The sequence below is a fragment of the Oncorhynchus mykiss genome, chromosome 9, assembly GCF_057628025.1.
Source record: "Oncorhynchus mykiss isolate SJ-2025 chromosome 9, ASM5762802v1, whole genome shotgun sequence".
NCBI classification, from domain to species: domain Eukaryota; kingdom Metazoa; phylum Chordata; class Actinopteri; order Salmoniformes; family Salmonidae; genus Oncorhynchus; species Oncorhynchus mykiss.
Window position 1 is genome coordinate 56,802,353 of NC_143030.1, and position 15,612 is coordinate 56,817,964.

The 15,612-nt window shown below is 41.5% G+C and overlaps 1 protein-coding gene across 14 annotated transcripts in view; it reads right to left on the minus strand.

The window, feature by feature from the left end:
• Nucleotides 1–7,214: 7,214 nt before the first annotated feature.
• kif1b (kinesin family member 1B) overlaps nucleotides 7,215–15,612 on the minus strand; it is a 106,535-nt gene continuing 98,137 nt past the window's right edge. For all 14 annotated transcript variants that reach the window (XM_036988277.2, XM_036988273.2, XM_090184591.1 and 11 more), the window contains 8 exons: nucleotides 15,432–15,577; nucleotides 14,914–15,180; nucleotides 13,169–13,240; nucleotides 12,902–13,023; nucleotides 12,326–12,478; nucleotides 11,799–11,991; nucleotides 11,451–11,569; nucleotides 7,215–10,992 (listed from right to left, as the gene is read on the minus strand). In XM_036988277.2, the coding sequence (XP_036844172.1) occupies nucleotides 10,950–10,992; nucleotides 11,451–11,569; nucleotides 11,799–11,991; nucleotides 12,326–12,478; nucleotides 12,902–13,023; nucleotides 13,169–13,240; nucleotides 14,914–15,180; nucleotides 15,432–15,577 (1,115 nt within the window). In that variant the 3' untranslated portion in view covers nucleotides 7,215–10,949. The remainder of the gene's footprint in view (nucleotides 10,993–11,450; nucleotides 11,570–11,798; nucleotides 11,992–12,325; nucleotides 12,479–12,901; nucleotides 13,024–13,168; nucleotides 13,241–14,913; nucleotides 15,181–15,431; nucleotides 15,578–15,612) is intronic.

Below are 15,612 nucleotides of genomic sequence, written 5' to 3' on the forward strand. Positions count from 1 at the left end.
CACCTTCATTTGAGATCGTTTCAATGATTTGAACAAATCAAAGAGGGGACAATATTATCCTCTTCCATTATCATCATAAGATTATATAACCATGAGCCTTATTCTTTTATTACCATATGCTCTGAATGTGTCTTCTAAATGACTGAAATGTAATATAAATGTAGAACTTCAGAACGATTAAATAAGAATGTATGTGATCCAATAGTCTCGTCATAATTTTTCTGAATAGCATTTTGTGTTAGAAAATGTGTAACGTTTTTTAAAGAACCCTCAGACTACCAACATATTTTACATACATGGATTACCAAGAAGAAACTACTGGATATAGCAAGAATCAAAGCAACATATACATCTATTTTCAGGACACCATACAACATTTTAAATATACTTAATTTTATCAACAAAATGTTTGTCATATTTTGATCCTGAGAGAGAATGACCAACAGTATGGCTTAGATTTCTTTATTGACTAACCCCCATAGCCAGAATTAGAATAACAGCAAAACAATGGGAGTTAGTAGAGGCTGGTTCATTCCATGAAAATATACTGAACAAAAATATAAACGCAACATGGAACAATTTAAAATATTTGACTGAGTTACAGTTCATATGAGGAAATCGGTCAATAAAAATAAATTCATTAGGCCCTAATCTATGGATTTCACATTACTGGGAATGCAGATACAGTTGAAGTCGGAAGTTAACATACACTTAGGTTGGAGTCATAAAAACTTGTGTTTCAACCACTCCACAAATTTATTGTTAACAAACTATAGTTTTGGTAAGTCGGTTAGGACATCTACTGTGTGCATGTGTAACGGATGTGAAACGGCTAGCTTAGTTAGCGGTGCGCGCTAAATAGCGTTTCAATCGGTGACGTCACCTGCTCTGAGACCTTGAAGTAGTAGTTCCCCTTGCTCTGCAAGGGCTGCGGCTTTTGTGGAGCGATGGGTAACGATGCTTCGTGGGTGTCAGTTGTTGATGTGTTCAGAAGGTCCCTAGTTCACGCCCGGGTATGGGCGAGGGGACGGTCTAAAATTATACTGTTACACATGACACAAGTAAGTTTCCAAAAGTTGTTTACAGACATATTATTTCACTTATAATTCACTGTATCACAATCCCAGTGGATCAGAAGTTTACATACACTAAATTGACAGTGACTAAGTTGCCTTTAAATAGCTTGGAAAATTACAGAAAATGTCATGGCTTTAGAAGCTTCTGATCGGCTAATTGACATAATTTGAGACAATTGGAGGTGTACCTGTGGATGTATTTCGAGGCCTACCTTCAAACTCAGTGCCTCTTTGTTTGACATCATGGGAAAAGCAAAAGCAATCAGCCAAGACCTCAGAAAGAGAATTGTAGACCTCCAAAAGTCTGGTTCATCCTTGGGAGCAATTTCCAAATGCCTGAAGGTACCACGTTCATCTGTACAAACAATAGTACGCAAGTATGAACACCATTGGACCACGCAGCCGTCATACCACTCAGGAAGGAGACGCGTTCTGTCTCCTAGAGATGAAAGTACTTTGGTGCGAAAAGTACAAATCAATTTCAGAACAACAGCAAAGGACTTTGTGAAGTTGCTGGAGGAAACAGGTACAAAAGTATCTATATCCACAGTAAAACGAGTACAATTTCGACATAACCTGAAAGGCCGCTCAGCAAGGAAGAAGCCACTGCTCCGAAACCGCCATAAAAAAGCCAGACTACGGTTTGCAACTGCACATGGGGACAAAGATCGTACTTTTTGGAGAAATGTCCTCTAGTCTGATGAAACAAAAATAGAACTGTTTGGCCATAATGACCATCGTTATGTATGGGGGAAAAAGTGGGAGGCTTGCAAGCCGAAGAACGTCATCCCAACCGTGAAGCACGGGGGTGGCAGCATCATGTTGTGGGGGTGCTTTGCTGTAGGAGGGAATGGTGTACTTCACAAAATTGATGGCATCATGAGGCAAGAAAATGATGTGGATATATTGAAGCAACATCTCAAGACATCAGTCAGGAAGTTAAAGCTTGATCGCAAATGGGTCTTCCAAATGGACAATGAATCCAAGCATACTTCCAAAGTTGTGGTAAAATGGCTTAAGGACAACAAAGTCAAGGTATTGACCTCAATCCTCTGACCTCAATCCTATAGAATATTTGTGGGAAGAACTGAAAAAACGTGTGTGAGCAAGGAGGCCTACAAACCTGACTCAGTTACACCAGCTCTGTCAGGAGGAATGGGCCAAAATTCACCCAACTTATTGTGGGAATCTTGTGGTAGGCTACCCAAAATGTTTGACCCAAGTTAAACAATTTAAAGGCAATGCTACCAAATACTTATTGAGTGTATGTAAACTTCTGACCTACTGGGAATGTGATGAAAGAAATAAAAGCTGAAATAAATCATTCTCTCTACTATTATTCTGACATTTCACATTCTTAAAATAAAGTGGTGATCCTAACTGACTTAAGACAGGGAATTGTTACTAGGATTAAATGTCAGGAATTGTGAAAAACTGAGTTTAAATGTAAACTCAGCAAAAAAAAAGAAACTTCCCTTTTTCAGGACCCTGTCTTTCCAAGATAATTCTTAAAAATCCAAATAACTCAACAGATCATCATTGTAAAGGGTTTAAACATGGTTTCCCATGCTTGTTCAATGAACCATAAACAATTAATGAACATGCACCTGTGGAACGATCGTTAAGACACTAACAGCTTACAGACGGGAGGCAATTAAGTTCACAGTTATGAAAACTTAGGACACAAAAGAGGCCTTTCTACTGACTCTGAAAAACACCAAAAGAATGGTGCCCAGGTTCTCTGCTCATCTGCGTGAACGTGCCTTAGGCATGCTGCAAGGAGACATGAGGACTGCAGATGTGACCAGGGCAATAAAATTGCAATGTCCGTACTGTGAGACACCTAAGACAGCGCTACAGGGAGACAGGACGTACAGCTGATCGTTCTCGCAGTGGCAGACCACGTGTAACAACACCTGCACAGGATCAGTACATGCGAACATCCCACCTGCGGGACAGGTACAGGATGGCAACAACAACTGCCCGAGTTACACCAGGAACGCACAATCCCTCCATCAGTGCTTAGATCAGTGCTCAGACTGTCCGCAATAGGCTGGACTGAGGGCTTGTAGGCTTGTTGTAAGGCAGGTCCTCATGGACATCACCAGCAACAACGTTGCCTATGGGCACAAACCCACCGTCGCTGGACCAGACAGGACTGGCAAAAAGTGCTCTTCACTGACAAGTCACGGTTTTGTCTCACCAGGGGTGATGGTCGGATTCGAGTTCATCGTCAAAGGAATGATCGTTACACCAAGGCCTATACTCTGGAGCAGGATCGATTTGGAGGTGGAGGTTCTGTCATGGTCTGGGGCGGTTTGTCACAGGATCATCGGACTGAGCTTGTTGTCATTGCAGGCAATCTCAATGCTCTGCGTTGCAGGGAAGACATCCTCCTCCCTCATGTGGTACCCTTCCTGCAGGATCATCCTGACATGACCATCCAGCATGACAATGCCACCAGCCATACTGCTCATTATGTGCGGGATTTCCTGCAAGACAGGAATGTCAGTGTTCTGCCATGGCCAGCGAAGAGCCCGGATCTCAATCCCATTGAGCACGTCTGGGACCTGTTGGATCGGAGAGTGAGGGCTATGGCCATTCCCCCCAGAAATGTCCGAGAACTTGCAGGTGCCTTGGTGGAAGAGTGGGGTAACATCTCACAGAAAGAACTGGCACATTTGGTGCAGTCTATGAGGAGGAGATGCACTGCAGTACTTAATGCAGCTGGTGGAGACACCAGATACTGGCTGTTGCTTTTGACCCCCCCTTTGTTCAGGGACACATTATTCAATTTCTGTTAGTGACATCTGTGGAACTTGTTCAGTTTATGTCTCAGTTGTTGAATCTTGTTTTGTTCATGCAAATATTTACACATGTTAAGTTTGCTAAAAATAAATGCAGTTGACAGTGAGAGGATGTTTATTTTTAGTGGTGTGGGGGCTGTGCTTTGGCAAAGTGGGTGGGGTTATTTCCTTCCTGTTTGGCCCTGTCCGGGGGTATCATCGGATGGGGCCACAGTGTCTCCTGACCCCTCCTGTCTCAGCCTCCAGTATTTATGCTGCAGTAGTTTATGTGTTGGGGGGCTAGGGTCAGTTTGTTATATCTGAAGTACTTCTCCTGTCTTATCCGGTGTCCTGTGTGAATTTAAGTATGCTCTCTCTAGTTCTCTTTTTCTCTTTCGGAGGACTTGAGCCCTAGGACCATGCCTCAGGACTACCTGGCATGATGACTTCTTGTTGTCCCCAGTCCGCCTGGCTGTGCTGCTGCTCCAGTTTTAACTGTTCTGCCTGCGGCTATGGAACCCTGACCTGTTCACCGGACGTGCTACCTCTCCCAGACCTGCTGTTTTCAACTCTCTGGAGACAGCAGGAGCGGTAGAGATACTCTTAATGATCGGCTATGAAAAACCAATTGACATTTACTCCTGAGGTGCTGACTTGATGCACCCTCGATAACTACTGTGATTTATGAACTACTGGTCATTTATGAACATTTGAACATCTTGGCCATGTTCTGTTATAATCTCCACCCGGCACAGCCAGAAGAGGACTGGCCATCCCTCATAGCCTGGTTCCTCTCTAAGTTTCTTCCTAGGTTTTGGCCTTTCTAGGGAGTTTTTCCTTGCCACCGTGCTTCTACACCTGCATTGCTTGCTGTTTGGGGTTTTAGGCTGGGTTTCTGTACAGCACTTTGAGATATCAGCTGATGTAAGAAGGGCTATATAAATACATTTGATTAGATTTTTTTGCTGAGTTTATTTGGCTGAGGTGTATGTAAAGTTCTGACAACTGTATGCATCTGTTGGTCACCGATTCCTTAAAGAAATGGGCCTCACAATGGGCCTCAGACTCGTGTTACGGTATTTCTGTACATTCAAATTGACATCGATAAAATGCAATTGTGTTCGTTGTCTGTAGCTTATGCCTGCCCATACCAGAACCCCACAGCCACCATGGGATACTCTGTTCACAACATCAGCAAACCGCTCGCCCACACAACGCCATACACATGGTCGGTCTGTGGTTGTGAGGCCGGTTCTCTAAAACAATGTTGGAGGAGACGTGTGGTAGAGCAATTAACATTCAATTCTCTGGCAACAGCTCTGGTGGACATTCCTGCAGTCAGTATGCCAATTGCATGCTCCCTCAAAACTTGAGACATTTGTGGCATTATGTTGTGTGACAAAACTGCACATTTTAGAGTGGCCTTTTATTCTCCCCAGCACAAGGTACACCTGTATAATGATCATGATGGATTATCTTGGCAAAGGCGAAATGCTCACTACCAGGGAAATAAAGAGATTTGTGCAATTAAAAAAAAAAAATAAACAAGCTTTTTGTCCGTATGTAACATTTCTGGGATCTTTTATTTCAGATCATGAAACATGGGACCAACACGTTACACATTGCATTTATTTTTGTGTTTATTGTAGTTATTTTTAATATTTTAAGTTGAAATTGTGTACCAATACTGAAATATAAAAGCCTGTTATATTAACTGAATTTCCCTTTAATATAGATCACATGGAGAATTCAATATATATATATATATATATATATAAACATTGTGAATAAAGGCTTACTAAAGTGCCAATATTCAGCATTTTGACATGTACCTCCAACCCTGTGTCACTTCTTGGAAGATTTCAAACCATTTAATCCAACAATTTCTCCAAGTTTCACCATAATTATTTTGTTGCTTTGACAAAGTCATTTCCTGTGATTAGTGATTCATTTAAGTCTGTCCCTCATTTTAAGGTCAACCCTGTTAAGTGAACTGAACTGAACTGAACTGAACTATCGTTTTAATATGGTGAATCGATTCCTCTAAAAAATATATATTTCATAAGAAAAATTGAACATCTAAGTCAAATCATAGTGTAAAAGCAGGTGAGGTGGTTCTACTCTTTTTGGCCTTTTTCTGGTGGGAAACTGAGTGGGTCAAGCATAACACTTCAACCCCATTACCCATAGATAGACAGGCTAGAAATGTTTGAGCATTGTAATTTTCTTTTGTGAAGCTGCATTCAATTGCTACTTCCTGTTGCACAGAAGAGGCTTCCATTCCCCTGTTAAGAGGGGATTTATGGCTGATTTAAGATTAAATCTTCAACCATGTTACTTTTTTTTGGCACTTAATATAGTTATTTTATTTAACATCTTAAGATAGGGAAAAATGTTTATGAAATTGAACATGTGCTCTTCGTGACAGGTGACAAACTGTTTTTGAATTACACAGGCAGCTCAAGTCTGATCTTTTTTTCAGTCATTTGTCTTTAAATCTTAAATCTTCAACCATGTTACTTTTTTTTGGCACTTAATATAGTTTTTATTTTATTTAACATCTTAAGATAGGGAAAAATGTTTATGAAATTGAACATGTGCTCTTCGTGACAGGTGACAAACTGTTTTTGAATTACACAGGCAGCTCAAGTCTGATCTTTTTTTCAGTCATTTGTCTTTTAACCAATCAGATCAGCTCAGAAAAAGCTTATCTGATGTGAAAAATATCAGAATTGGGCTGCCTGTGTAAATACAACCTGTGCATCAGGTTTCTGTATTGCAGTTGTACCAAGTTCTCATACCACAGATGTTTTGATAGCAAGTGCTGGGATTGGAACCTTAATTATTCCATTATAATTTCAGTCCAAATAGTGTTAAATAACTAACTATTAATCCTAGGTAATTTAGATTTTGTTCAGTCATACCTGGTATAGGACAGTTCTAATCATTGTCTGGTACTCTAAATAAGGGGCTGTAACTCTGCAGATGATCCGTGTATATGGACAAACATCGCTGATAGGCCTACAGATCCCATTCACCCTCTGATGGTATGGATAACTTGGTATTAGGTCACCAGAGAAACCCAGATTCAAATAAAAGATCATATTTATCAAATGAATATAGACAGGATACTGTTTTGGCTGGGGTTAAAATTACCTCAAAGGATTTGTATTTGATTAAGACCATATTGACACAGAAACACTAAATAATGAGTGAGATTAATCAAGTTGATTGACAAAGTCATGAAAAACACATTGAATAAACAACCTTTTAAATAGGATTAAAAATAGGCCTCTGGGTTCAAAATGACCCCAGTCAGTAGCATGATAAAGGATGAGACGAACAGATTGAATTTATTCTGCTTATGCACGGGTTGTACTTTTATTGTTACCTCATTCACTAAACAGCTCAATGGTGCAAGATTACCATACACAGAATTAGGACATCTGCATGACACATCTAGGCTATACAGCGAATGGATTATGATTATTACAAATACAGGAAACATATTTACATTTTAATTCAAGCCCCATACAACACAGATATTTACAAAATAAGTATGAAAATGAAGCCAATCTGACAAATAATGTACAGTGATAATGTCGTGGTTTGTCATTTTTGTGAACAAATCAGAAGGAATGTCAGTTAAAAACAAATAAGTCTTCTGACTGGGGTCAGTGGGGAAGATGCAAAATATCATGGCTAGTTTTGTTTTAAAGGCAGCATGGGAAAGCGTTGAGGTGAAGACATCTGGAGAAACAATGGTATAGTGGTATACTGTAATTTTGGATGCCTAACAACAATAGCTACTTCTTAATATACTCCCTGATATTAGAAAAACAAACAAGAAATAACAAAAAGCGCAACTGCAACATTCTAGATGGCTAGCTATCACTAATGTGGTTTAAGTTCAAAAGCAAACTTATTTCAGACTACTTTCTAAAAGGAAGCACTAAAGTGACCCATCTCCCTACAACTGGTCTCAAATGGGTTACATTTTAGTTCCTTTTTTGATAAATGGAAATAATACACAGCAACATCCTGATAGTACATTCAACTTTCTCTTCAAACTGCCTCAGCTTGCAAATGCTGCACGCCATCATTTGGTTCATTTGTAGCGAAACAACTGAAATTGAGCAGACTTTATTTGATCAGTTAGTTATACCTTTTATTATTCTGTGCAAAGAGCTGCAAACTAATATATACATTGCAAAACGATAAATACAGATGAAACAATCCATAATAATATCTATCATATAGATTAGTTGCCAAGTGGAAACCTTTGCTTTGACAGGTAATCATATCAATATGTTAATATTAGCTCATACATGTCATTATTCAATACAGTCAAGTTAATGGGAGGTAAACTTTGCTTTTGATCAGTGCATAGAGGCTGCTCTGTCATCTTGGAGGTTGAGGAAAGCTTGTCCTCCTACAACTAATCATTTTTCAGTAAGGATACCCTGACATGGAGAACCATTTCTGCAGCTCTTAAAGTAACAATCCAACAACGAGCCAAAGGTTTTTCTGCCCTGCTATAGGTTGGTTGACCTGAGGGCAGAATGTCTTTCAGCGATTTTCATTTGTTCTGAGAAAATGTTGTCGATGAATTTCCAAACTGAAAAATTATGTCTTAATTTTAGCAAATAACTTTATGAAGCCCCAAACACAGAGGCTTGTCCACAATTGTCACTGTCTCTACACACTCAAACTTCAACTTATCTTTGCAGTGTGCCGAGGGCAAAAGGAACTACTGGTTGGTTGGCCAGAGCCATCTCATAGCCCTCTGAATATTCCATTCTTTACATACGTACAGTACAAAGCAACCAAATGTAGAGACAGAGGCCCCGTTTTAATGTCACTTCATCATTTTGAGGGACCTAAAACGCGTGGCCGCAGTTGACCTATTGTGACGAGCAGAGCAAATATTTTCATAAATAATATCAGAAAAAGCATCAGAGCATATTCTATCCCTTTGATCCCAGACAGTGGTCTATAGTTAGTAAACATTAGCAGTCTCAGAGACACTCATCAACACATCATCATGCACACTGCCCAGCTAACACATTTTGGTTCCCAGAATATTACGGGAACTTTTATTTTTTTAGGTTGTGAAACCTTCTGGTGTTAGCTGGGTGGTAACCCATCAACCTTGTCACTTTCTTATCAATACTTACGTTAAAAGACCTCGTATTTACTGCCGGTGCTAAGATTCAATCAATCTTGGCTTGAATATGTCTGGTCTGCTCTATAGTCTTGCTATAGTTATTAGTTATATGTAAATGTGCAAAATAATGTTAAAACATAGCTGGATAAAACTTCACTTCTTTCGCATTTGTTCCATTATTTCATATCAAAATCCATTATGGAATGACCGCATAGTATAAAATAATCAACAGTGCTAATAAAAAAAATAACTTATGAGTAGTTAGCGGAGTTAATGAGGTTTAGATTCAAGAAAGAAAAACAAAAGCAAAATATGGGATTCTGTGGGAAATCCGCCCCACCCTGTTTGTTCACCATTTCACCCGAAGAAACACAGTACCTGATGGTTTTCATGAGAGTGAATGGACCAGATACAGGCTATCATCTGGTCTATTTCTGCAAGGCAACACACTACAACCTTCACCAAATAACTACCAAGGGGTCAAGGCTATTCAACCCTACTGAGTTCCCTTGGTTCCTTTCATTTGCACTGTGTTATGTCTTTAGTTGTTACACAAGGATGCGATGATAAAACACTGAATAAATGCTGAGGTCCAGTGTGGCTATGTGAGCCGACTAGCCATGAACCTAAATAGAGCAGTGTAGGAAAAGCACTAAGAGTAAGACTAACACATTCTAAGAGGAATGTCTTTTAAATCCTTAATGAGAGGTGACTAGCACAAGGACCCTGGAACATTATGTACAAATGACATTCTCCTCACAGTACTGTCCCCCCTCCTCCTCCCTCTATCGGTGACTTGGTATATTTCTGCTCTATTTATCTATCTATTCAATGACTGAGATATCAAGGACAGCTGAACTAGCAAAAGAGTAGAGGGGTTTTCAGTAATATATTTTCATTAGAATAGTTCAATTTAATATTTTCATTACTAAATCGTGTTTATTTTGCTAGTTGTATTTCTAATGTCATACTCCTATACGCCAAATCGCTTTGAAAGTCCTTGCAGGTAGACAGACAGCAATGCTTAAATTTGGGGTTGATTTGTGTATACAGAGGTCAAAACAGTAGGACATGGATACCACGTGGATAACAATAGCGTTTCTCCAATGCTGCAATAATGTCTAACTGAAAATGGCAATCTTTACCAACAGTTGTTGTTTTCCCGTTGGGTATTTCACACCAAAATTCAGGGGAGTGGGGGGTGGTGTATGAGGGCTAGATTATACTTTAAGAGGGGCAGAGGCCCAATGCAAAGTCTCGTAGACTGAAAACCTGTTTTCACTAGCAGCAATAGTTCTTGAACCAGCGGTGCTTTCTGTTGGAGAGCGTAAACTGATATTTCTCATGTAGTTCCTCATTTTTTTTGTTTCCCAGTAGTTTTTTTAACTGTCATATGTGATTTTTTTGATGTGTAAAATAAGCAAACCTGGTCTTCTCCTGAGGAATGCTGCTGTTGTCATGCGGGCGCGTAAAATAAAATATTCTTGATAGACAGCTAACACTGATATAAAGACAATCTTTACAGACGATTAGTAAACTTAAAGAGAGTGGTCAGAACCTGTTTCTGAAGAATCGTGCACATACAAGTAGACTATTACGACATGCTACTAGTTAGAGGGGTCAGGGAAGGGTAATGACGACAAAGCGAAACAAAACACGAAAACGAATCCCAAACGAAAACACGAGAGGCTGGGAGAGGGAAATAGAGAAGGGAGAGAGTTGGGGGTGTTGGATAGGGGGTAAGCAGATTTTCAGGAACTTAAACTTTTAGTTGCTTGAGAGGAGACTTAAGCCACAAGTCTACGTACAAGAGAAAACCGTCAAGAATCACAATGGTTAATAAGTGTTAACACTTGGTATGTGTTCCAAGGCTAGTCTGAAGAATAGGAGCCATGTTTTCCTGCACACAGACGAACTCTATCAGTTCTTCAGCAGACCAGAGCGCCTTCTCGCCAACTTGGACCTGTGAGTTGAAGGAAAAACAACAACCGTAAGCAAAAAACAACATACGTATATATCCCACCAAGTTGGGTGCTGGGCTAAAAAAAATGGTAGATTAGAGCACTGGAAAAATGTTGTAAACGTACACTAAAGCAATAAGCTTTACTTTATTTTACAGGCAAAGGTATATCAAAATAAACAATTATAGAAAATGAAATCATTTCTCTATGGGTAGCATCAGAGCCTTATCAACATCAGTACTCTCAGTAGTCTTCTATGGGTTCTATTCAATGGTAATGCTTAAATCACTAAGGGCTGGTTTCTTGAACCCAAATCAAGCCTAGACTTAAATGCACTTTCTATGGACATTCTCCATTGAGAATGTTTTTACTCCAGGACTAAGCATGAACTGGGTACAAGGAAACGGGTCCTAAATAGCTGACAATGTTGTATTTCTAGTTAGGGGAATGTGTACAGTACCTTATTGTTCCCGCTAGAAGCGGGTTGAAGGCGTATAGCCAGTCGTTCATGTCTTTGTCATTGTTGGCCTGGAGCAGGATCCCTCTGTGCTTTGTGCACACAGCGAATGTGTTGGGTGTCTAGAGAGGATTCAAACAACACACGAGGAAGCTAGTTACCCTCGTGGCAAGCCATTTACACGTGTAAGGGCATTATGTGCCATTGTTGTTCAACCCGAAGAGCTCGTATCAATCCTGTTCTACTCTTAAAACTCCACATTGTGCGTGGGTATAGTGTTGACCCATTAAAATGCCTGTACATGCCAAACAGGTGAAAGTCGCTTGTGTGCGGACGTGCATGTGGGCCCACCTTGAGCATGGCCTGCTGGTCCTCGCTGTACTCCACCTGGGCAGTGGACAGGTTGAGCACTCCCCTCTCCACCGGGTCCTTGTCGTTGTTGTAGATAAACACGTAAGGCCGGCGCACCACCACAAAGTGCTTCACCCACGAGTTGGACCGCGGCTCCATGAAGCTCAGGAAACCCTTCTTGGACACCACAGACCTGTGGTGGGAGAGAACAGGGGCTCAGTTCGATTCATTGGGTTTTAGCTGTGAAACTATGACAACCACTCGAACATGCAGGGTTAACAATAGGAGTTAGTCTAGCCACTCACCAAACCTATACTCTATGTAAATGTATTGCATTATGCTATATTGTTGTCTGCGTGAATACTGTATGTCTGTGTGTCTAATGCATTATGTTTGGAACGTTTGTGACGTGCTGTCTATCTATGTGTATATGCATACTGGCATGCCATATGATAAAAAAAACAATGAAGTGATCGTCATCATCATGCCCACTGCTAACACGAGAGGGACAAGGGGATAGCAGTTACCCAGGTCTCATCTCCTCGATGTCGGGCACCAGGTTGAGGAACTCGTTTTTGCCGGCTCGAGCCAGATAAGACGTCTCCAGGGTGGGCACCATGGGGAAGTTCTCATAGTCCGAGCAGGAAGGGCTGGAGGCGCGAGAATTGGCTTCTGGGGTCCTGGGAAACAATGAAGAGCGTCAGTCTGATGCTACTAAGAATTAAATATTCAAAACTAATCACATATTTAGAAGCACTTCAGAAACATTTTAACTGTAGGGTGTGTCCCAGAATATAGTATACAAACCTGTGGCTCGGACATGAATATTTAGCCTATTTCTTATGACTGTTTTAAATGGTTGTAACAGTATATAGGAGGCTTAAAGTGCCACTCCCTCAATTATGCACAAAAGTGTATACCAGGTTGATGAAGCTCAAGTGTTATTGGTTTATATGGAGTGGTCAATACTGGATGTCATTTAGAATGGGAGAGGTGTGTTCATTTCAAATGGAGTCCACTATATGTATTCTACTATAGTCTAATGGATTCTACTATATGTATTCTACTTTAGTCTAATGGATTCTACTATAATAGAGTCTTACTTCTGATCCACGGAGCTACAGCGGGAGTCAGCCAGAGAGGGGCAGGTGGAGGAGGGGGTGAGGGTGGCACTGCTGAAGCTGGTCACCGACGGGTCACGGCCCATGGGGGAGATGTCTGACAGCTTGAGCGAGAGAGCGGAAACAAGGAAGGGGAGATTAAGACAGTAGTAACCACACTGATTTGGTGAAATTTAGTTGGCAGACAATGTCATGTTGTTCTGTTAAGGCATTGCAGCTTGTTATCGATCCACCTCTACTGTATCTCACCTTGCAGTCACTGATGCTGTTGCACACCTGGTTGTATTCACTGTTGAAAGTGTGGGTCAGAAGGCGGAGGCACTACAGGACAACAGATAATATGGTGAATGTTATGTTGTGTACATTGTGTCCTATTCGTTGTGAAATGTTTGTTGTTGACTTTATGGATATGATTCAGCTGCAAAACCAATTTCCCCTTGAGGGACAATACAGTTTTCTACTATGAGTTATTCCAGTGCTGGGCTCAAATTCACAACAAACCAGTGGGCTCCCACAGTTGACAGTGCATGTCAGAGCGAAAACCAAGCCATGAGGTTGAAGGAATTGACAATGTTGTATTTCTAGTTAGGGGAATGTGTACAGTACCTTCACCAGACACAGATCTGGTGAAGGGTACCAAAAAATGTCTGCAGCATTGAAGATCCCCAAGAACACAGTGGCCTCCAGCATTCTTAAATGGAATAAGTTTGGAACCACCGAGACTCTTCCTAGAGCCTGGCCGCCCGCCAAACTGAGCAATCGGCGGCGAAGGTCCTTGGTCAGGGAGGTGACGAAGAACCCCGTGGTCACTGACAGAGCTCCAGAGTTCCTCTGTGAAGATGGGAGAACCTTCCAGAAGGACAACCATCACTACAGCACTCCACCAATCAGCAGGCCTTCATGGTAGAGTGGCCAGATGGAAGCCACTCCTCAGTAAAAGGCACATTAGCCTTTTCAAGATTCTCTGGTCTGATGAAACCAAGATTGAACTCTATGGCCTGAATGCCAAGCATCACATCTGGAGGAAACCTGGCACCATCCCTACGGTGAAACATGGTGGTAGCAGCATCATGTTGTGGGGATATTTTTCAGAGGCATGGATTGGGAGACTAGTCAGGATTAACGGAAAGATGAACGGAGCAAAGTACAGAGATATCCTTGATGAAAACCTGCTCCAGAGCACTCAGGACCTCAGACTTGAACCTGATCGAACATATCTGTAAAGACCTGAACATAGCTGTGCAGTGACGCTCCCCATCCAACCTGACAGAGCTTGAGGGGATCTGCAGAGAAGAATGGGAGAAACTCCCCAAATACAGGTGTGCCAAGCTTGTAGCGTCATACCTAAGAAGACTCAAGGCTGTAATTGCTGCCAAAGATGCCTCAAAGTACTGAGTCAAGGGTCTGAATACTTATGTAAATATAATATTTCCGTTTTTAATTTTCTTTTATACATTTTCAAAAAATCTGTTTTTGCTGTGGCATTGTGGGGTATTCTGTATAGATTGAGAAGGGAAAAACACAAATTAATCCATTTTATAAAAAGGCTGCAACGTAACAAAATGTTGAAAAAGTCCAGGGGTCTGAATACTTTCCAAATGCACTGGATTTAGGTCAGTCAGCTGGCCAACTCATTGACCCTGCTTTCTGGAACACCCCACCCCATTCCTTTGTTGGGGACCATGTGCAGTACAACTTTAGCAGGTACAGTTTGTAAACCATTAAAACAGGGTCATATTCATTAGGCATCAAACAAAAGAAAATGGACTGAAACAGAGACTACTTGGACTTAAGAAACTGTCATTTCCGTTTTCCTTTAAAACATTTTCCTTGCATGCCCTAATGAATATAACCCTGGGGTGTATTTATTAGTGCAAACCGTAGCTACTGAAAACAAGTGTTTCTTATTGGACAAGTTCAGGTTAATCCCTCCCAGTTTCAGCCCATTTATAAAATTCTTTGTTTCCCCATCTCCTTCCTCCCTCCCTCCTCACCTTGGTGGCCAGCTCCTTCTCGCGGTCAACCAGGCTCTCGATGTCGGCCGAGTCGTAGCCACTGCTCTCGCTGGGTGTGATTGCACTCTCGAAGGTGGTGCTGGAGATCTGGGAGGAGATGGAGGTGGAGGTGCTCAGGGTGCCGCTGCTCATGCTAGGCGACAGTGACTCGCTTAGGGACTTGCTGGTGGGCCCCCCAGGGCCTGTAGCTGGAGCAGTCTCCACCAGCTTCTCTCTCAGCAGCAGCAGGTGACGCGTCTTCTCCACCTGGAGGGGGAAGGAAAAGGAACGAAGCATGAGAGAGTTTGAAATTAATTTTATCCAAATTCTGCACTATACAGGGAAGAGGGCTTTGGTCAAAAGTATAATTCATGATACAGGACATAGGGCTCTAACAAAAATAAGCCATTATATAGGGAATATGGCTCTGGTCTAAAGTAGTGCACTACATAGGATTTTTTAGTTGTTGCCATTTCAGGCTTCCCTTTGCCCTCAACACTCTCAAAGTGCTCAGTCACCTCATGCAGCTGCTCCATTTTCTCCAGCTCCCATTGGTGCTCCAAGATGAGGCTGTCTCCTCTGGGCCTCCAGCCAGCCAGGTTCTCCTCTCCCCGGACGTAGGCCACAGAAGTGTCCAGAATCTTCCTCCTCCGCCGCTGCATACCTGAGTAGCAAACAAACACGCACTTCTCAGTATAT